The sequence below is a fragment of the Manacus candei genome, unplaced genomic scaffold, assembly GCF_025592945.1.
Source record: "Manacus candei isolate 608988 ecotype Guabito, Panama unplaced genomic scaffold, ASM2559294v1 h1tg000017l, whole genome shotgun sequence".
Lineage (NCBI taxonomy): Eukaryota > Metazoa > Chordata > Aves > Passeriformes > Pipridae > Manacus > Manacus candei.
This window is the reverse complement of record NW_026138065.1, coordinates 13,203,496-13,225,487: the sequence shown is the minus strand read 5'-3', so window position 1 is coordinate 13,225,487 and position 21,992 is coordinate 13,203,496. Positions and strand designations below refer to the sequence as shown.

Below are 21,992 nucleotides of genomic sequence, written 5' to 3'. Positions count from 1 at the left end.
AGGTGTTCCACTGCCTAAGATGGAAAAACTTTTCAGCAAACAAGAGCCCTTTCAGGTCAGCATCTAAGCAGCCTGTTCCACTTTTGTGTTTTGTTTTATAATTAATTTTCTTTATGCACACAGCATTTGAAGCTGAAATAATGGGGTCAGGAGATCAGATTTCCAAGTCTAGGATGGCAATCAATACTTCAGTATCCATGAGGAAATACAAGGCCAGTAGAGTGCCCTACATACGTTTTTGGGTGAAATAAATAACCCATTCTCATTTCCCCATAACAGAATATTTCTGAGGCGCAGTAGTTAGCCAGTCACAAGGGTTGAGCAATTATCACTGTAGCGAGAGAAAAGCTTTAGAAGAGCAATTATTACAGAAAATAAAGCCTACCCCTCTCAAATGTAGTGGCTTATAGTCGTCATAACCTTTGAAATCTCCAGCCTGATGGCTTATCTGAGGTTATTTGAGTGCCATTATTCAGACAGCTACCCCTCAAGGGCTTGATTTTCTGTTATCTTAGAGGTTATTTGTAATCATCGATGTGAAAGTGAGTGGTAGGAATCAGAAAAGCAGAATTCTTCTCTAGGCTCACTTTTCCATTATCTAAGTGATTAAACAGTGAATAATAAAATAATGATCCTCTTTCCTAAAACTCAAATAAAATTTTTCAAAGGCATTATCACATTTTCATCTATTTTGGAAATGCAGCTCAGAAACTGGCAAATTGAAAACGCTGGGAAGAGGAGATGAGAGAACAGAGTGAATATGTAAACAGCTCTTTTCTATCTTTCTGTTACAATATGATAGTCAAAGATGTGAAAGAGGGAAATATTCTGTGAGATTTGGTTTCTAGAATCACAATTCTTTATTGTGATTTGCAAGAACTCAAAAGAACTGAATTGCTTATGGGATCTAAAATGACAGGGAGAGAAATAACTGTCCCATGCTAAATCTGGAAGAGACTTAACAGTATCTGCAAAAATACTGTCTTTGATACAAGTATCTGGAAAACAAAAATGCCAACAGCCTACAAAGATGCTCGAATTTTTTTATTATTTTTTAAATTTTGTTTTGTTCCCTCTTCTCCTGTTGACTTTTTAACAGGGTAAGGCTCTTTGGATACAAATTAACTTTCTCAGAGTGCTGTTTGTTACAGATTCACTTACCGTGATTGGATGCTTAACAGACTGGAAATTGTCTTTTTTCAGCAATATAAGCCAAGAAATAAGCAGAAAATAAATCCTATCCTAGGTAGACAAAGAACTTGGTTATAAACACTATCACTTAGTTTTGGAATGCACAATACAAAACAGGTATACTTTAGAGACTTAATGGAACTTAATTGATTTCCAAGTGACATAAAATTCTTCCAGCACAAAAAAGTCTTGAAGGTCTGTGATCTTATAATTTTGTTAGAATGTGAAGAAGTTTTTCCTTGTAACTGATGAAATTTCTTACTTCAATGGAAATTAAATAAGAAATACAAATAATATTTCTTCAGATAATGTGTCCGGCTGTTTAACTTAATTAATTGCTTTCCAAATACAGGGACTAGCTTCAAGAGAGCAAGACAGCACCTGTATTGGAAAAGAGGGGTTTTTTTGATTGGTTGGTTGGTTGTTTTTTTGCAGGTTTTTTGTAATGCTTAAGGACCAATATGTTTGTCTTGGAATCTTCACTTAGTGGAAAATGGAGGACCATGATTTGTTTTGTCCAAAATACAACAGAATCCTCAGTATTGAGAATCATCTCTCTGCCCTGTGCCTGATGCCTGGAGTGTCATCCATGCTGCTACATAAGGCACTATCACATATCACCCATACAGTAAACTTCAGTCCATAAAGTTAAGCAGGATTTCTTTAACATGGAACGGAGCAATGGGAGTTACTCATGAAAGGAGAAGTTACTCATGCAAGGACAGGGGAGGACATCAGGAGTCAAGGTCATCTGTAGAAAAGAAAAAGGAAGTCTCCTGGTGTTTTCTAACACTTAGGTACCCCCTTTTAGCATGTCCTTAAATTCAGTCAAATAAAAAAAAAAATATAGGCATGCTAACAAATTAACCCCAAACCTACACCTGGAGCTGCCTGGGGAAGAAGATGCTCACAGAGAGTGAGGCTAAGACAATGTATGACTTTGTCTAAACCTTCCTTTGGTTATGTCTGTGTCAATCTTATTATATGTGGTGGTTCTGTGTCACTGTATTCATTCTTCTCACGGTTCTCAGGAATTAAACACAATAACCACCAAGTTAGATCAGCAGGTGTTACCAGCTCATGAACAGCCTGTTTACAGGGAATGTTGTGCAAGAGTGGAGCTGCAATTTTGCTCCAGATAAAGAAAAGCTTTGCAACTGTCCTGACAGAATTTCTACATTTAAAAAAAAAAAAAAAAAAAAAAAAAAAAAGAGTGCACAAAGTGCTACTGTTCCTAAATTGTTTAATGCTGAAGGTGGGATAATGATATTTCATGTAAAGGAAACCAAGAAAGGAGGGTATGGTCATACATAAATTATAAGGTCAAGCTCATAGCTTCCTTCCCTCCCTCCTTCCTTTGTGCCTTTCTCCCTCCTTTTCTCCTTTTCTCCCCCTCTTTTCTTCATTCCTTTTGTCCCTTTCTCTACTTATATCACCCTTTGCACCCTTTACAGTGCACCATACTACTTTATGCTATATTACACTCTACTAGTACATTTTTCATGTTTATATTGTGTAGTAAATAATTCTGATTAGGATCTTTTGTCTGATCATTTGCATAAAATAAATTATTCGTTTTATATAAATATTCTCTTTTTGCCGATCATCAAAAATCTGCAGGACAAAAGTTGTTCAATCACACCTCCATAATTCCTTAAATTTAAACTACTGACATAATGTGAGGACAAGATTGAATGCAGCTGCACCTAGACTCCTGTCTGAGAAGGGGTTTAAAAAGCAAGGCAGCTGTTTCTGCACCTTGTGACTCAACAGCAAAGCTTTTTAATAAATTTTGTGTAAGCCTTCCACTCTCCCATGACAGAGGGGTAGGAGAAGACATCATTGACATCTATTTTATAATCAGCCTGACTGGTTCCATACCAATGATTTTCAGACCAATTTGTTCTAATTTCTTCTGCATCTGTAAGTGAGAGTGCATCTGTTTTTGTGGCAGCCTTGGCACGGATATTGACAAAATTCCCTATTTGTACCTCTGTGTGGTTTTTGACACTTGCTTTTTAATTCAATGGAAGCAGTATGTCCTAGAGAACTGCAGATGTTATTGTATGTCAGCTACCGGGAAGAAACACCAGAAAGGCTCTCGTGCCTCTTTGTGATGAGGAAAGTAAACTATAACAGAAGCCTCTGCTGTATGAGCTCCCTAGGATTTCTCAAGTGTAGACAAGAGTAACTGTGCAATGGTGTACTTTGAATAGAAAAATGATATAAGTCTCACGAGCAACTGTGAGATTTACTAAGCTAGTCGTTCGTATCCCATTTATGTCCTGAAGTTTGACAGTGAATCTCCATCCTTGTGATGGTTTCTTTCAAGGATCCTTGCGCCTCTGTTGTTCACTAGTAACAATTGTGAAGAGGGATGATGTTCTGCTCTTGCTAGAAATAGACAAAGCAGTGAACATGTCTTGTAAATTCTGTTATTTCATGCTCAGTTTGCAGGAAGCTGGACTCAGAGGCTTTCTCTTGGCTTGCACTTATGCAGTCTTTCCTAACAGTAGTCTCAACACGAGTCCTGACTGTGTTCCAGCTCCCTGTGAGGACAGGATCAGGTCCTCCACTTTGCCCCGGCTTTTGTTCAGGCATGTAGCCCAACGTTTCAGAAAGGTGTTGAGTAACTTTTAATCCATGCCTAGTTTGGACAAAGAGGCAATCTGATTCACTGTGGTAGATGCATCCAGCTCACATGCTGAGCTCTCTCTTGAGACTTTTAAGTTATTATTATTTTATTACTAACATATCTCTAAAGCTTTATTCAGTGTTTATGTGAAGCATGAATAGCACTGGAAGTAGTCCAATACTCTGCATGTTTATATTGTTTTGGCATAGCCCCCCCGGGGACATGGACTGGACTCTGCCCATGTGGATGTAACACTCCTTGGCAGGCACACAGACCTCTACAAATGACACAGTGTAGTCTCTTAGGGGGAAGTTAGTTAATCCCTGGATGTGTACAAGTGCTGAATGAGACCTCTAAGGCTTTGAATGTGAATTCAGCAAAATCTTGAAACAAATAAGCAGATAAATAAGATATGGCTAATCTAGGGCCCCTGTAAAACAAAAGGGAAGGCAGCAGCAGGAAGGGCAGGAAATTTCTTTCTTTGGAATTTGGGCTAAAGAAGTGTCCTGTGCCAAACACAAGTGAATGTCTCCATTATGTCTAGAAGACAACTGAAACACCACTGGCAAGAGTTTCTGTGGATCCTAAAATTGCTTTGATTAAATGTCTTTAGCCTCACTAGAGTGACAGTGGTCTCTGCAGCTAGAAGCAGACAGGTATTGTTTTGCTGTGGTAGAATGTCACGTGTAACTTTGGTTACAACTCAAGGGTGTGACACTGTGCTGCATCTTGGCACAGACACGCAAACTTCAAAGCCTTAATTATTTACTGAGTACTAGTTCTTCAGATAGCTGCTAAGAAAAACAAAGCAATCAAACCTCCAGCTGCTGTCTCAGATGTGCAAACACACTCTTCATGACTGACATGGTATGACATGACATGATGTGGCACAACATGACATTACAGTATCCCAGTAAAGTTAAAACAGAATCATCTCTAATGCAGATGTATTTCATTAGTATTTCAATAGTATTTCATTACTATTTTTTTATGGTTTCATTTAGTGCTTCTGACAAACAGAAGCAGGTACTTCTGAGAGTAAGAGGTGTATCTTTGGATGTATAAAAGCCAATTTTATACTATTTTAATGAAACTTACCTATATTTGTACAATCTGATAAAACTAGAAGAAAGCTTTCAAGTATGCAAAAACATTTAATTTCTTACATTTCCAGATATGCTAACCCCACCATATTCAATTAGACTAAAGATGTAAGTTAAGATTAATATAGTCTTTAAGAAAAGTAAATAAAAATAGAACTATAGAGCCAGACTCTTCACTGTAGGTAAGAACATTTTCTGTAGAATATTACTGATCCTGAAGACTTTTTTTTTAATGCTGATGAAGCAAATAATAATTTTTTTCTCTTTCTGAGTTTGTTACAAACTTTCATCTTTATTCATTGCACATCTAATTCAACCTTTTCCGCAACTGAAAAGCTCACTGAACAATTACTACATTTAATATGAAGCTAAAATGCTTTCAGTGTTTCAACTTTCATTATCACTTGCTCTTCAAATAAATCCAGAAAATCCTTTAATTACAGTTATTCCAGTTCTACAGGGAGAAGTGAGCCTTCATAAAGTTGCTGTAAATGTCAACAGCAAGCTTGCTTCTGCATCTTTTAAAAATTTTAATTAAAACCAGTATTTTATCTACTGTTTTGATCTGTATATGTGTTACCTTGACATCATACTGATGGGCATGGTTTCAGAATAGAGGTTTGGTGACATTATGAGCCATTCGAGTGTATTTCTTTTCAAATGGCTTCAGCTTTGGCGGGAGGGGAGTGGGGGGGAAGGGAGGAAGTAGCAATGTTGCATTAAGTTTTCCTGTTAGTTTGTATCCAGCCTAAAGACTGAATAAAGTCTAAAGTCTAAACGCTTAAGACTGAATTGGACAGAAGGCAGTGTTTTGCTACAGAGCAAAGATTTAAGTATAACCTGACTAAACAATTGAATCTGTACCAGCACACGTAACAATGTCCGGAAATAACAGCTGACACAAGCAATTGTAAGGCCCAGTTACTCAAACATCAACAACGAATGCACAGGTCAAACACTAAAGGATTAAGACTGTGCAGAGAATTGTTAATGTGCAACCATTAGTTGCAAATGCAAATACCCCTGGCACAGCAATATGGTAATGGAAAAAAAAATTCGTTTAAATGGAAGAGGGATCATAGAACAGCATGGTGTACAAAATCGTGAGTTTTACTCTTAACAGCTGCACAGTTCTAAGTCCAAGAGCAAATAAAGTCATTTAGGGAATCACCTGTCTTTCGGAAGAATATCTGACATGATTCAGGGAAGGAGTTCCAGGAAAATTTTGTTATCCCACCCAAGCCCTCCTTTGACATGTAAAGCGTGTACAGAACAAGTGTCTACAGTTCACCTTGGCAGCAGGTGACCACACTCTGCAGACCCTCACCTGGAGGTGGACAGTGGGATACCGGACTTTACATTGTGAGCCCCTTGTCTGAAACACTGATAGTGTAGGGGAAAGTATATCAGGCTGAAAAACTGAAATATTGCTTTCTTATGCCCCACAAGATCAACTATACCTCATTTAGTTCCTGTGCCAATCTTCAGACAAGGTTGTACAGATTTTACTTGAGACTGGGGCAGGACTGAAGTTATCATTTCCACCAGCTGAGGATATTTGTGCTTCCCAATCCGCTGGCTGGCCTTGCTGGGACACGTACACCATCTGTGTGTCCTTCAGTGCCCACATGTCCCTCAAAGGCAGCTGGTGGGCAGATTTTGGCTCTACACCTGGCTTTTGGAGGGCTGAGATGGGGGCAGGGGAAGGCAGATGGCAAAGGCTGTCAGTGCAGGTTTTGCCCTCACTGCTGAGGGTCACAGGGCTCCCATCCAGAAGAGGGCCATGAAGACAGTGAAGGGCCTTGAGAGGAAGCCATATGAGGAGCAGCTGAGGTCACTTGGTCTGTTCAGCCCAGAGAAGAGGAGACTGAGAGGAGACCTCATCACAGTCTACAACTTCCTTGTGAGGGGAAGAGGAGGGTAGACACTGATCTCTTCTCTGTGGTGACCAGTGACAGGACACAGTGACAGCTGCCCTGAAGCTGTGTCAGTGGAGGTTTAGGTTGGATATTAGAAAAAGGTTCTGAGAGCAATAATTCTCCATGGTTCAGTAATTTTGCACCAGCCTTCACAATGTAAGTTTCTGCTAAGGTAGTTGTGGAATAAGCAAGTTTATGAATGCTTTAGTTAAAGTAGTGGTAACATAAGTATCCAGGTTTTGGATAAGAGATGCTGAACAAAGGCACTTTATAACCAGCTGTAAATATACTGCTCAATGGACAAGTTCAAGTAAAGTTTAAGTTCCAAATAGCCACCAGAGACCACCAGAAGAGCCCTACTGACCAAATAAGGACTTCTAAAGAAGTTCTTAGACCTAAATAACATATGTATGAAATTTATAAGAGAAATAGTGAATATGTAAGACATTTACTGAATATGTAAAATTGTAAGTAAACAGTAGCTACACTGAGCCAAGAACGGGGAACACACATGATTAGAGGAGCTGTCCTCCTGTGTGTCCAGTGCTGATAATAAAGGAATGCCTGCCCACTAATGCTCACAAATTGAGTTTTAAGGGTACTTATTTGCCGATTTACAGTAACAGTTCTTCACCCAGAGGGTGGCTGGATGCTGGAACAGGTTTCCCAGGGAAGTAGTCACAGCACCAAGCCTGACAGAGTTCAAGAACCGTTTGGACGACACTCTCGAGCATGTGGTGTGACTCTTGGGGATGGCCCTGTGCAAGGGCCAAGGGTTGGACTCGATGATCCTTGTGGGTGTCTTCCACCCGAACATACTCTGTGACTCTGTGAACTGCCCGCGGCCGCTGCCCCGGGAGGACACGCCGGTGGGGCGGGACCCGCAGGACCCCACGCGCGGCTGGGACCGAGGGAGGCGGACTACAGCTCCCGGCGTGCAGCGCGGCACCGGCGCCTCCCTGATTGGGCTCCCCCTCCCCGCCCCCTCCGCGTGACGGCTCGCGCGGGGCTGTCGGCGGCGGACCCCCCGCGCGCCGGTGCCGAGGAGCCGCATGGCGGCCGCCGCCGTGTGGGGGCGGCTCGTGCGGGGGGCGCGCGGGGCGGCCGCGCGCCGCGCCTGCAGCACCGGGGCGCGCGCCAGGGCTCCCGCGGCCGCCGCGCAGGTGAGGGGAGCGCGGCCGGCGGGAATGCGGGTTTGGGGCCGGGATACCGGCGGGAGGGGGGCGCTTGTGGGAGCCGAGCCGTGCTGAGCCGTGCTGTACCGTGCTGTGCTGTGCCGTGCCGCGCCACCGCAGGTCGCCTTTGGGATTTGGCGTCCCGGGCCGGTGCCTTGTCCTTAAGAAGACGTAGTTCGTGGTGGGGCACTTGTGGTTACCGTGGCTGCGCCCGCCGCGGTGAGCGGGGGCTTGGGCACCGCGGGAGGGGTGTGCCCGCGCGTTCCATGGAAGTGCAACCTGTCCGTAAAATTTTGCAACGTGTCCCGGGCTGCCCGGTGGCTTGTGCGACGAACATGAGCTGGTTATGTATAGGGGAGGAGGGAAGAGTCAACAAAACGTGTAGCAATACGTAATTCTGTGCCCTTCTTTTGCTGAAATGTCACCCTCGCTTTGGAAGTACGTGGGACACCCAGTCTCTTGGACCGAGCTGGTTCTGTGCTCCTGCCCAGTCAAAGGACAGATTACACAACGGAGTTTGGTCACCTCAGATCAAAAACCAAGTGGTTTGGCAGCTTTCGGTGGTTGTGCTCCCGTGGTCACACGAGCTCCCGCTGGACCTGTTTGTTCCGGTCCTGGCACGAAATCAACGCAGGTGTTGCCCAGATACAGCTTCTGCCGGCTTAACTCTCGGTCCCCCAGGTGAATTCGGTCTCTTGGTGTCCAAATGCAGGAGAAAAAGCTGCACGCAAAGGTTCTGTGACTGTCTAGCAGAAATAGGGCATGGCACACAGAGTAAGCCCAGCTGGGACATGATTTATTGAGTTACTTGTGATTGCATGGATGGCTTTAACAAGCAGAAAACAAGCTAAAGCTACTAGTGACAGACTCTGTGTCGTCAGAATTGAATGCATTCACTGCCACTTACTTATTTACAGGAAGCCAAATGTATTCATGCATTGCTATATTGAATGCTTACTTGAGTCAGAAATCTAGAAAGGTTATTGAGTTTGGTTGGTTGGTTTGTTCTTCCTAAGCCATGAACATTTTTATAAATTCTAATCAGAAATAGTTTTCACTACTTTCTATAGATCCGGTAGCTCTAACAATCATTCAGGAATACTTTTGAGAGAACTTGGTTACAGCATCCATCTCTGAAAGCCCTACTTCCTTAGGGGACAAAAGCCACAGTGGCTGGAAGAACAGAATGGGTGATATGGGTTTGTGTCACCGTAACTGTGAGAGGTGTGCCAGGGCACTAGTGGCTCATACCCTGCAGGGTCTGAGAAGCAAAAACAAACACACTGAAAACTTAGTAACTATACAGTGATAATATACTCACTGCTCCTTTCTGTTCCCAATCTCTCCTGGGATTCATCTGTAGAGAGGAGCAATTGGCATTGCAGCCATAGGAGACAGTGAAATGTGCTTTCAAATGACAGGATGATTAAACATTCAAAATAATTGTGAATACTGCTTGACTGTCTTCTGTGCTAGAGCTGAAAGTATTCATGGGTTCTGTTTAGTTTCATGAGATTTTGGAGGCGGGATGGGTGCAAAGGGGAGAAGAGCCCCTTTTAAAATAGTCATTCCAGCTGTGGAAGGAAAAACTCTGTAACTCAGGAGCTTCAGGAAACGGTGTAAAGGCTTGCCCAAGGCCATCCACTGTAAGTCTTTAGTTTAGGTTCTAAACTGTGGAGTCGGTACAGTTGCTGTACTGGTATTGTGTGTAAACAATTTGTTTGTATCTTAGTATTTAAGATACAGTTGTCAGTCTCAGATGTGCACAGAGTGCAGTTCCATTTTCTAAGACTAGAAAAGGGCAGGTAGCAACAGGCACTCTGAAAGCAGCATTTTCACAGTTGCTTGGTTGTGTACAAGCGTGGTTTGGGGTTTTTTTGTTTCTACTAATTCACAGTTAACAAAGTTAGTTGGATGCCATCCTGTCATCTTGTATGCCTGATGGTATATGTCCAAATTATATTTTTTAATTAAAATAAGTATGTAGGATGACCTATTTCTACTACAAAACTGTATTTTCCAGTACGCTAGAAAAAGTAATTTCTGTTTATTTTCTTACTTTTTATTTTATTGTAAACTGGAAGTTTACTTGCAAAAACTCCAGCTTTTTGAAGCAAAGGAGGAAGATGAGAGGACTCTTAAGATAGTGAGGCTTGGGAGCAATGACACATATTTTTTTTTAAAATCCTGCTCTAGATGTATCATGTCCAGTAAAGGTCTTGATACAAAGTTTCACCTCCATTTACTCCATCTGCTTATGTACATCCTGTAATCCAAACACAACCACCTGAAATTTTTTGTGGCCACAATGAAACCTTCACCACCAGGATGAAGTGGAAAGCCCAGCTTGCCCAGAAAGTCCTCATATGGCCCTTATTGTCGGCCAGTCATGACTGAAGCTCTCTGTGTGCTGACACTCCATTTTGCGGGTAGCTGGTCGCAGTCCCTGGGCAGTGCTCGCTGTGCCAGTACTCACAACTGTGGCATGCTGTTTGGGGTCAGCTGTTGGGCAGCAGCTGCTGAGCCCTCAGACAAACATTTGTCTTGGAATTCTCAGCTTAGACCTCATTCTGGCACTTAGCCTACTTAGACCCATTTCAGCCTCTGCGGTTGTCTAATTTTCAGGTTGAACCAAGGACATTATGTCACTGCTTCCCTACAGACTGAGATGCTAAAGGTGAGGCATGAAAGAGAAGAGCTTTAGCTGAGTTCTGTCCACGATGGTGCTGCAGCAGCTTTAGGTGCTACATTGGGGCGGCAGCAGTGGTGCACAAACCCAGAAGGATTGCAGGAACTGAAAGAGCCAGCAGGTGCCGGGGCAACACTAACAGTGACATCGGTACACAGGTTGTGGTAGTCCCTGAGGCCTGTGCAGAAGCGTTTGCAAGCATTACTGTTTGTAGTGCACAAATATTACTGGGGATGAAGTGAAGGTGGAAGAGTAGAGCAAGGACAGTACTTGATCTTCAGCTCAAGTTCTGTTCTCTGCCCCCTTGTTTTTAAATGAGCCTTTCTAGTATCTGTCAGTTTGTGGTGTTCCTGGTGGTTATTGATACCTCTGGTGACAGCTTCCAATTTTGCTGTATTGTTAGAAGAGTTCTGGAAGTCACAGGTGAATTGGCAGGTCTGAAGGGTTGACAGCTTGTCAAAATATAGCTGCTAGGTGCAGTCATCTAAGCTCTCATTCTTTCAGTACTGGTATAGAACATGTGATTGACAGGCCAGAGAGAGAACCTGGTTTTTTTATGGATCAGATAAAGCACACCTGTCACCTGTGTGACAGGTCATACTGCTCCATGTGCAGAAGTGTCTCCTGTTGACTATGGAGAGAGGGGAGTGGAGACTTGTGGGTTATAGCCATCCCTTTTGAGTGAGAAAGTTATGTGGTTGGGCACTGATATGTTAAAATACCAATACCTATCCGCCTTTTCCTATTTCAGGGAACTGAATAACCCTTTTCCTGTAACCTGAGAACTGTAGCAGGCAGCTTTTGCTTTCTTCCTGCTCCAGTGGCTCTCACACAGGCTGCGAGTAATTAGGTTCAACTTCAACCTCAACCTGTTCTTTCCCTTCAGAAAATCGTATTTACACAACAACCTGAGAGAATGTTTCATCCTTGCCCTGAGTTCCCAGGAAGGCAGCTGAGTTTATGATATTTGACCTTTTCTGTGGTATAGATAAAAATATGAGTCAGTGCTGGGTGCAGTTTTGGTAATACAGGATCCGCCTCTGCTGGAGCTCAAGTTGGTGCTACTGAATTCCTCATGGGTGTCTTCTAATTCCTCTGTGCTGACTTCAAACTGGACAGACACTGAAATAACAGCTTAAAAATTCTTTTTCCAGTCATTCTTTCCTTCCAGACAAGCCCATCTCTGTACAAAACAAGAAGCTGATGGAAAGAAGTTCTAGTAGCTTTGAAAGCGTTTTTCTTTTCCCTGTTCTAAAACCCACTACGTTGCAGCAGAGAGCAAAAGTTAGTTATTTCCAATAGAAACTTTAAAGTTTATTGACACCAACTGCCTGCTGAGTGCCTGTTCTTTTAATGCTGCTTCTAACAGTTCACTTTAGAGTTATTAATGAAGGGCAGTGTTATTCCTGTTATTTCTTTGCCTGTAACAGCCATGCGGATGGATGGCAGACCAGGAACAGAAGAGTCTCCTGCATCCCACTCCAGTGGTGGCTCCTTCTGAAAACAGGAAATTGTTTTAAGCATCTTAGTGTCCTTGCAAGTATGCAGTTTTGGCTTCCATTATATACAAGCATTGGATCTCCCTCTCTTACCACCTTTCTGTCGGGAAGGACAACTTTTCACTTCTTTCTCTCCCTGTAATGCACACTCTAAAACTGGGAGACAGGAGGTTCATACTAATCTGTCTTCAGGTGGAGTGGGTAAGGATCCTGAAAAAGATGCAAACAAGAGTTATTGAGAAAGAAACAGGAGAGGAGAGCTCCCACAAAAAGGGCACAGATAATCTTAATAAGCATGGTAGTGCTTTCCCTCTCAAATGTGAACACCTTTCCAAAATAATAGGAGGAGAATGTCAGAAATCCAACAAGGCCAGAAAGCAGCACAGTTTTTAAGAGAAAAATACTTTCATGTTGTGGTTTTTCTGAGTTTGACAGATTTAAAATATCTTTAGATTTAATCTGTTCAGGGACGAGTTTTCTAACTGGGGAAGAAGAAGAAATGAAGTCTGGATATTTACCTGGGCTCTTTGACTTAACCCTGCTTGTATTCTGAGAAACCCTCACAGTAAGTGCAAGAGAGCCAGCCTTTCTGTCAAAGCAAGGGATTTTCGACTTGGGGTTTTTTTGGCTTTCTGAAGAAGGAAGAGATGAAAGAACACATGTAAGGGTGAGCAGTGTGTGGCTGCAGAGGGATTGCCACTGACCCATTTGGTGCTGCAGTGAGGGAAGGCCAGGTCTGGGGAGGGCTGGCCTTGTGCCCCATACTGCTGTGCTGTTGTGGCCACTGCTACTGAAACTGAAAGGGATTGCTTCCTTCTGGCAGAAAAGCCATTGCATGGAAACTTGTTCTGCAGTTTTAGCACGGGTAAACAGATGCTTTCTGGGGTTTGAAATAGCCACTTTCTATCTCCTTTATCTTCTCTAGCCCCCCCCCACTGCCATGGATGTTTTTAGAGATCTTCTTATTTTACCCCAAAGCTGTTTGCATCAAGAATTGTAGAGGATTATTTAAAAGTTAGTGAAAAAATTGCGCTGCCAAGAACGACTGCTCCTGTAGTGTTAGCACAGCTGGAAACAAAATTGTTGCAGCTGCTGATGGCTGAAGTTGGGTCTCTCCCCAGATAACCTTTGCTGTCTGGCTGATTTGGTCACTGAGGGTCTCTCTGCCTTCCACTCACCACAAATCTTTCTTAGAATGTTTTCAGAATAAAATGTTTTGAGGAAGCATACCTGGGTTTATTTTAGTTGACCTTTTCTAGACTTCTTGCAAGGGCTGTGTCACAGTACTGTGCAGGGTTAACTCCTATAGTTACTAGTAATGATCGGAGCCAGGGAGCTGATGTTCCAGCCCTGTGTGTTTCTGCCCAGTCCCTTGGCATTATCCCATACATGCTGACTTTAGTATGTCTGGGGATTTCACAGGTCTGTTTTTCACTAGATGTACGTCATGACTTTTGCTTAGGTGAGCAGTTTAAATACCCATTTGTCTGGTTCCTCATTCTACATCTTAAGTTTATGTCAAAACTTTATTTAATCCTTTGCCTGCTGCAGCCTATCAAGACAAATTAGCATGATTTCAGCTTGAGGCACAATTCTGCAGCTGATTCACACACACACACACACACACACACTTTGTGAACACCATGTATACAGAAATGGGTTTTTATCTACTTTTTCACTGGAGATGAAATTCACTGTATGTTCAGGAGTTGTTTAGCTTTCTTCTAGTTTTCTTGGCTGGCTATTAGATGTCTGTATGTGGTTAACTAACAAGGACCCAGTGAAGGTGGTTCCTTTAATTATTTTGTGTTCTCTGTTTTGTTTTGTGATGTTAGGCAGCTGGCCTCTATCATGAGTTATTAAATTGGCCTCCTATAAAATGTTAATTTAACTGTGATGTAGTAGATAAAAAGACTCAACAGGGGTTGAATTATGTTGTTTGTAGATGTTTGTATGTAGTGCCTGAACCAAGCTGATAAAAGTATAATGGTAAACTTTTGCTTTTCTGCAGTACTGTGATAAGAGCTGGTTCAGTTAGTGTGTTTTACTTAGGGTATCAAAATATTTTCCAAAAGTAGCAGAGTGGTTTCAGCTGTGCTTTACAGGTGTAGAAAAATAGAGATATAACATGGTAGTTTGAAATTCATGGGCTAAAGGCAATGGGACTCCCTCTGTTTAGACCTTGCTGTAACCACCAGTCTTCTGGAATTGATGGTACTGATGTTTTTAAGTTATGTGGTATAAACTGTATTTGTTTGCAGCTACTAATTTAGGATATTTATTTTGATACCTAATGTGATCATAGAGTCACAGAATAGTTTGGGTTGGAAGGGACATTAAAGATCATCCAGTTTGAACACCCTGCCATGGGCAAGAACACCTTCTACTACAACAGCTTTCTCAAAGCCCATCCAACACTTCCAGGAATGGGGCATCCACAACTTCTCTGGGAAACCTGTTCCAGTGCCTCACCATCCTCACAGTAAAGAATTTCTTCCTGATATCTAAGGCTACTCTCTTTCAGTTTAAAGCCATTCCCCTGTGTCCTATCACTCCACGCCCTTGTTAAAAGTCCCTCTCAGCTTTCATGTAGCTCTGTTTAGATACTGGAAGGTGCTATAAGGTCTCCCCAGAGCCTTCTGTTCCCCAGGCTGAACAAACCCAGCTCTCTCAGCTTGTTTTCATAGGAGAGGTGCTTCAGCCCACTGAGCATCTTTGTGGCTTCATCCGGTCTTGCTCCAGCAGGTCCACATCCTTCCTATGCCCTCATTCTAGAGAGCAAATACTCATACTTCCTAAAAGTTGTGTTGCTGTAGAATATATTACATTGCTCTTTAAGAAAACCCCAAGATTGTAAATAGAAATCACTTTTAATATTCACTTCATGACAGTTAATAAAGACATTATTAAAATTCTGAATTTTATGCAGGTTGAATAGGTGTTCAGAATCATATATTTCTCTTCCAGTTTCACCATGCCCTGTATTATTTATCATCTTTTAACAGAGACAAACTTTTTGGAAGTACTCTTTTATATGGGTTTAGACAGGAAGACCTTGTTGGAAACAAGGCATTGTGAAACATAATTGTACATAGCAGTATTTCAGTTATGTCTTGCACATGAAAGTTGGTAGGAACACAAGCAGAGATGGCAGTGTTTCATCGACTAATAGTTCTCTTGTGCTGAAGTGCAGGGAGGACCCCTTTTACATGGTTTCATTTACCCCAGGGGTCATAGTGAGATAGGGTGGTCCTGGACCATTGATTCTGGAAAGTAAAGAGACAGGCAACTGAAAAAAAAAACAACCTCCTATTATGGACAAAAAACCTGAAGCACCTGTGGCAAAGAGGCTGTATCTTAAAATACGCAGGGAAGATTGTAGAACAGTTCCATGGAATTAAGTAGTGAGAAAGTTAATCAATAAATGGCCAGTTTTGATCATAAAGACAAATCATGGGTTTTTTCTTGTGCAGCTGTCCCTATGGGGAAAAATGGAATAATAATTATCAGTTCAGCTCAAAGTTAATATTTATACAGCAAGTTAACAGGGTGACTGTTCAAATATTTAACACTGGCTTGTTTTTGTTACAGGAGTTGCAAATCCCAGGAAGAGGACGCTTTCTACTGGAACATGCTGCCCCCTTCTCTCCTTTTTTGACAGACAGCTTTGGGCGTCAGCACAATTACTTGCGAATTTCTCTGACCGAGAAATGCAACCTCAGGTGTGAGTGTCTGCTGGGTTCTGTGAACAAACCTCTTATACTCATATTATGCAGAGGCCAAGATTTGAGTTAGGGTGTTATTGCTTTGTTGGCCTTGTGCTGTTTTTTGTCTTCACAAAGTAATAGAAAAGGACAGATAGACTAATTTGGACCTGAGCTGCTGGTGGGATGAGGAACCAGGAGCAAGCCTAGAGATCTTCCAGTGACAAGTGGAAGTGACAGGTCTTTTGTCAGACTTGGTGTGGTTGGGATAATGATGCTTGTTTGCTATACCTCAAGTGTGTAGTAAGTAGGAGAGCTCATACCTAGGCATTCCCACAACTGCATCTGCAAAGTCTGTAGCAATATCCCAGTGCTTGCCAGTTGAATTTGGTGTCTGTGTTTGAATGCAGGTTAGATAGAAATAAGATTAGCTTTTCCTTCAAAGTGGATCCATTGTAGTTTTGAGGCACATAAATGAGTCTTGGGTTTTCTTCTGAGGGAAACCAGGAAAGTGTTAGGAGATTGCTTGTAAAGTTTTGCAAAATTGGTGTCATTTGACATCCATTAAAGACAGCTGCACTTGGTGCATTTTGCCCATCAATATTAGATTAATTGTTGCTGGTTATTTTTTTCCCCTGTGTATTTCTGTAATCTTTGTTTCAGGTCAGTACTGTATGCCCGAGGAAGGTGTTAAGCTGACTCCTAAATCAGAGCTACTAACTGCTCAGGAGATAATCACCCTAGCCAGACTGTTTGTGAAAGAAGGTGTAGAGAAGATCCGCCTCACAGGTGGAGAGCCACTCATCCGTCCCGATGTGGTTGATATTGTGGGTGAGTTCCAAATCAATACAGTGTGTTTCAGATTGACTTTGTGCATATTGATCCAAGAATTACACTTACAGCTATCTACTAACACAGTCCAGCAACTTGAAGAACAACTATTTAATGATGGTGCTTTTTCCCAACAATACAAGATAGTTCCTTTCAGAAAACTTCCAGTTCTGCTTTGCTGCTTGAATGGAATTTCTCTCTCTTTTTATTGCAACCACTGAACTTAGCGTTGTCTTCATATTCAACATCTATCAGACTAGCTTGCAATAATGCAGCCTTAGGGTGAAAAATCAAAAAATGATGTGATCAGGTCCTCACTGGGGAGGAACAATTGAGATGTTCTTACAAACAAAAGAAGCTGTCCTTTTGATTTTGAGGTGGGTTGTTATTTGTGGGTTTGTTTTGTTACCTTGATAACAGATGTCACTTGTGTGTGTAATAAGGAATTGTGGAAATGCCTATGTTGTTACAGCTATTGATGAAGACTATTACTTCAGTGGAAAGTAAATTACTGGGTAATTTTTAAAAGTCTATCTCCTTTGACTGGTATTGTGTTGGCTGACTGTGCCTGGTTTTTTTCTTGAGCCAGGTGCTTTTTTGCTCTTTCCAGAGTCTCCTATGTTAAGAAAATTGGAATAGCTTCATATGGTTTCAATGTATTAGATTAAGGCTATGTAGGTGGCTGCACTTTGGTGTATTGTAGTCAGCTGAACTAGTCTGTTTCTGCAGGTATACTCTTATAAGTACTGAAGAGAGGGTTACAATGGAAGATGAAGGTCTTGAAAGAAGAGAAATTGCCTAGCAATACAGTGAGTTTTGATGCAGAAAACAGTTGGTCTCTGCCTCTGCTCTTTTTTGTTCAGGATTTGGAACACCGTTATGGTCTTTTCTAAAGGAAGCAGCAAAGCAGTGTAGTATGTAAAACTGACCTGTTTATAGCTTGAAAAGGTATGACTGGAGTGAGCTGGCTTGAGTCTTCTTGAACCTTGATTGTGAGGGGTCATGGAGCTGCACTGACTTAATATTTTTACAGCTCTGGAATATCATTGTCTAGGACATTTTGCCCACACATGATAGGTTATTTTTTATATAGCATTGAGAGCTATGTTCCTTTTGAGAGACGTGTTTCTTTCAAGAAGTCATTCCCCATTTCTAATGATAATAGGTATAATTATTTGCTCCTATAAAGGGAGCCAGATTTATAAAATAGGTTGCAATTTAAAATATAATAAAGCTTTACAGTTCAGCATATAGTATTGGCATGAAAATTAGTTGAAATCAACAATGTCATCAGCTCAGTGTAGAACTTTCTTTCCTAGTGTATGCATCTTTTTTATTTATCAGTGTTAGCTAGTGACTTTTTATACTCAACACAGCTACTCTGATGTTGATGATCTAAGTGGAGTAGTCAGGTCACTGCAAAATAATTATTACATTGCTGCAATTCTGAAGTATTGGAATTGGAAGGATAGAAATCTTTTTGTTTTGTTTTGTTTTACTCCAAAGATAGAATTCTCAAAGGTTTATTTCTGTGCCCAAAAGAGGGAGATGGATCTTTTTGAACCAATGAGTTTTCGTTATTCTGCCTCTGTTACAGTTCTCAGCTGAACTTTGACGGATTCATAGTGATCACTTAAATGGAGTACAAAAGTTTTGGGGTGAAGGTAATGTATGTTGATTGTCCCATTGCATTAGTTCATTCTGTCATGGGTTTGTATGAGCCTGGCTGGTTTTTTTTTAAGACTTATTGAAAGTTGGCAAATTAAGTCTGTAAACACTTTTTGACTTCTCAGCCTTTGGTGTTACGTTATGGTGCCCAAGTTTGGGATCCAGATAAAAGTCCCAAAACTAAATAGATCAATGTAACAAGTATGGGAAAAGTCATTGAAGGAAAAAACAGCCCAAAAATGTCTTCTGCAGAATTTGAGTAGAGCACCTTTATTGAAACCATTTTAGCACATGGTACTGCTTTGGTCTGGGATAGAGTTAATCTTGTTTTCTAGGTGGTTTATAGAAGCTGTCTACAATATCTCAGGTGCTGAATGGGGTTGAGATTTAAGTTAGGTTTGTTTTCAGCAAACCTTTCTCTCAACTATAAATGGTCTGTGAAATATCAGTAAAGCTCAAAAATATTAATGCTGGATTACTATTACTAAATTTTTCAAATACTCAAATTCAAGGTTTTTTTGTTGTTCCAATGAACAAATGTGATTTGAAGCTATTGTAGGAGACCAAATCTTCGTTCACGAAGCCTAGCCATGAGGAGACCAAGGTATTCAGCAACCTACTACAGTTCTTTAGATTATTTAAAATCTTTTAATACATGCACATATATCAACTATGAGTCCACAACTAACACTTGCTGAAAGCTAAATTATGTCCTTGGGACTGCTGAAAACATATGTTTGAGACTTTCCTGATTGTGGAATGTAGAATCCATCTCCTTTGGGATACTCAAAAGTATAAATAAGCACTGGATATAAACTGTGTGATAGCTGTTTATTATTAATAGTCTGAGAGGTACACATCTCCACTGAAAAAAATAATTTTCCACGGGGTGGAGGAGGGTTAACTGGATGACTTCTTATAGCAACATACACATTTCAAGAGTAAAGTGGTATAGGGTAGACTTTTTAGTTCATGTATTAAGAGATACACATACCTTTTTGAGACTCAATCAGAGGTGCAATTAAGGAGGAGGAGAGTATGTAAAAAACTTGTCTATTTAAGAAGATGCTCCTGATCCTAAATGGAGAAGTAAATGTAAAAGGGTTTATTTTATGGCTTGAGCTTGACATACAATCTTGTAGTTTCATGCTATGGAATTATAGTTTCATGCTATGTTCTCTTTCCTTTTCTACTTCTTAGTTTATATCAGTTGCTTTTGCTTGGGCTGATTGGTGCTAAAGCAGTGACCAAAGGTCAGCAAACAGATTTAATACACATACAAGAAGAATTACAAAGTTATGAAGTCTCTTTAATCCCTATTGAATTTAGGGGTCAACAAGCCAAGAAACCAAGACACTGTGAACAATACACTTGGTAAAGTGTACTAACTGGTCCTTTTTAACTTGTTGGTGTTAGCATTAAGCTGTCATCTCTAATTTCTCACAGTTGGCTTCTGTCCAATTTGTTACTACAGGTGGTTCCATGTGTATTTCCAGTGCCTCGTCCTGTATCTTGTCTGATGAGGAGAAAGATGTGTGGATAACAGCTGGTGCTACTGTCTTTAATTTTTCCATTTAGGCTGCAGCATGATGTTAATTTTATTCAATACCTTTTTGTATTTTACATTTCTAGCAATGAAGCCTGTATGGTACCAACTCTTTTTTTCTCTGTTGTTCTGAGGTTGAGCACTCTGTGCATTCTGAGACTATAAACAAAAGTAGTGATGTTCCTGCGCTATCCTTTGGCTGCAGTATGTATACTATGCTCTCACAAAGACTAGGCTACTAGGGGTAGCTAGTAGCTAATCTGTGGCAAAATTAGGCCAGTAGCACTTATCCTCTAGGAAGCAGTTATTTTTGGTCATTTGGGAGGATTTTGAGAGGTGAATGCCAGAAAAAAGTATTTCTTGGTAAAGATTGCTCTTTTCCTTATAACCTCAGTTTGCAAATGTCTTTATGGAGCTCTTAATCATGTTGCAAAATGCTGCTGCTGCTGTAAGCTTCAGCATTTTTGCTTTGACCTGGCTTGTCCCATTCCAGAACTCTGGGCCCAGCTTAGAGTGAATATTTTGAGAATAGCTGGGAAATGAGATAAAGCAGAAGTAAAGCCCTTATCAACATGAACAAACAGAATCGAAATAGTGAGGGAAGAAGGAACTATGAAATATTTGTGCTGTAATTACGTCTGCCTCAATAGTAAGGATTCTTCAAATATTTATTAAATAATTGGGGTGGAGGCTGTGAAAGGGGAAGGGAGGAAAAAGTACTTTGCTGTGGCTCTACTTCTGCAAGTTGTTTTTCCTATTTGTTATTGTACTGATAACTGGAGGTTTGAAAGCCTGCCCTCTGGAGATCTGGTGTGCTGAGGATTTCTGCATTTGGCTTATGAGAAGGCAGCTATTTTCTAAATTTTAGTCTCATGATATTAACTGTTTCTTAAGCTGTTTTCTTTTGTTAGCTATTTCTTAGTATCTTGCGTAAGTGCCCTCCAGTTGGCTGGGGTAATGGAAATATTTCAGCTGTCAAGTGCAAGTGTTTTGTCCCTTGGATGTTGTTGCCTTGGATGCTCTGTAATAGTCTAATATGTTGATCTTTTTCTGTTTGGTTAGGACTACATGTGGTATTTCTTTCAGAAGTTTAAAGTCACTAATGCTGGCAGCTATCCCTAGGTTAGAACTGGGTTTTGGTAAAGCACTGTAGAATAAATGTTGCTAAAGAAACACAGCTACTTCAGGTGTCAGGTGCGAAAGGGATGGCTTGCTGCTTATTATCATTGCAGAACATAAAATTGATTTTGCAAAGCTAGACGAGGAAAAGAAGGTACATAAAATCAAAGGCCTTACTTCAAAAATAAAGTAACTATTTAAGAAATGGAGAACAAAATTAGTGTGCATTTTGATAAAACAGGACTTCATCACTCGTTTCACATGCAATAAACTGCTCTCATACATTTTGAAATGGATTTGTGTGAAAATGGTTGTCTTCAACCAATATAGCTGGAAGGAGGCTGAAACACCGAAGTGTCCATGTTTTCCTCACACCTTCAGTGATACTTTTTTGTTTCACAAATCTTTCGGGGTTTTGGTGTAACTTACAGTTGAATTACTTCTTTTAAAGTGCTCATTTTACTTTTTATTTCCTAGGTCAACTGTACAAGCTAGAAGGGCTGAAAACCATTGCTGTCACAACCAATGGGATCAACTTAACCAGACTTCTGCCCCGACTGAAGGAGGCAGGACTGAATGCCATTAACATTAGCCTGGATACTTTGGTCCCAGCTAAATTTGAGTTCATTGTCCGAAGGAAAGGTACAAACTTATCCTCTAAGGCAACTGTGTTAATACCTGCAAGAATGTTCTGAGTTGTCTGGTGTATCTTTCACACTCAGTTACATCAGGAGGGGAGCGAATTGCTATCCTTCTGGGGCTAGGAAAAGCAGTCGATAGTAGCTTACTCAATAGTGACTCTTTTCCTTCTTTCTATAATGCTTAGGCAGGTAGAGCCCCTTCAGTTGGAGCTGGTGAAGTAGATGTTCAACTCACCAGAGTCAGTGGGACTGTGACAACAACTGCCAATAGT

The 21,992-nt window shown here is 41.1% G+C and overlaps 1 protein-coding gene across 4 annotated transcripts in view; it reads left to right on the top strand.

The window, feature by feature from the left end:
* The first annotated feature begins 7,845 nt into the window (after positions 1 to 7,845).
* MOCS1 (molybdenum cofactor synthesis 1) overlaps positions 7,846 to 21,992 on the top strand; it is a 31,258-nt gene continuing 17,111 nt past the window's right edge. For 2 of the 4 annotated variants that reach the window (XM_051782891.1, XM_051782890.1), the window contains exons 1-4: positions 7,846 to 8,011; positions 15,803 to 15,935; positions 16,579 to 16,746; positions 21,557 to 21,721. In XM_051782891.1, coding sequence (XP_051638851.1) covers positions 7,901 to 8,011; positions 15,803 to 15,935; positions 16,579 to 16,746; positions 21,557 to 21,721 — 577 coding nt within the window. In that variant the 5' untranslated portion in view covers positions 7,846 to 7,900. The remainder of the gene's footprint in view (positions 8,012 to 15,802; positions 15,936 to 16,578; positions 16,747 to 21,556; positions 21,722 to 21,992) is intronic. The other 2 variants (XM_051782893.1, XM_051782892.1) reach the window with 2 other exon arrangements.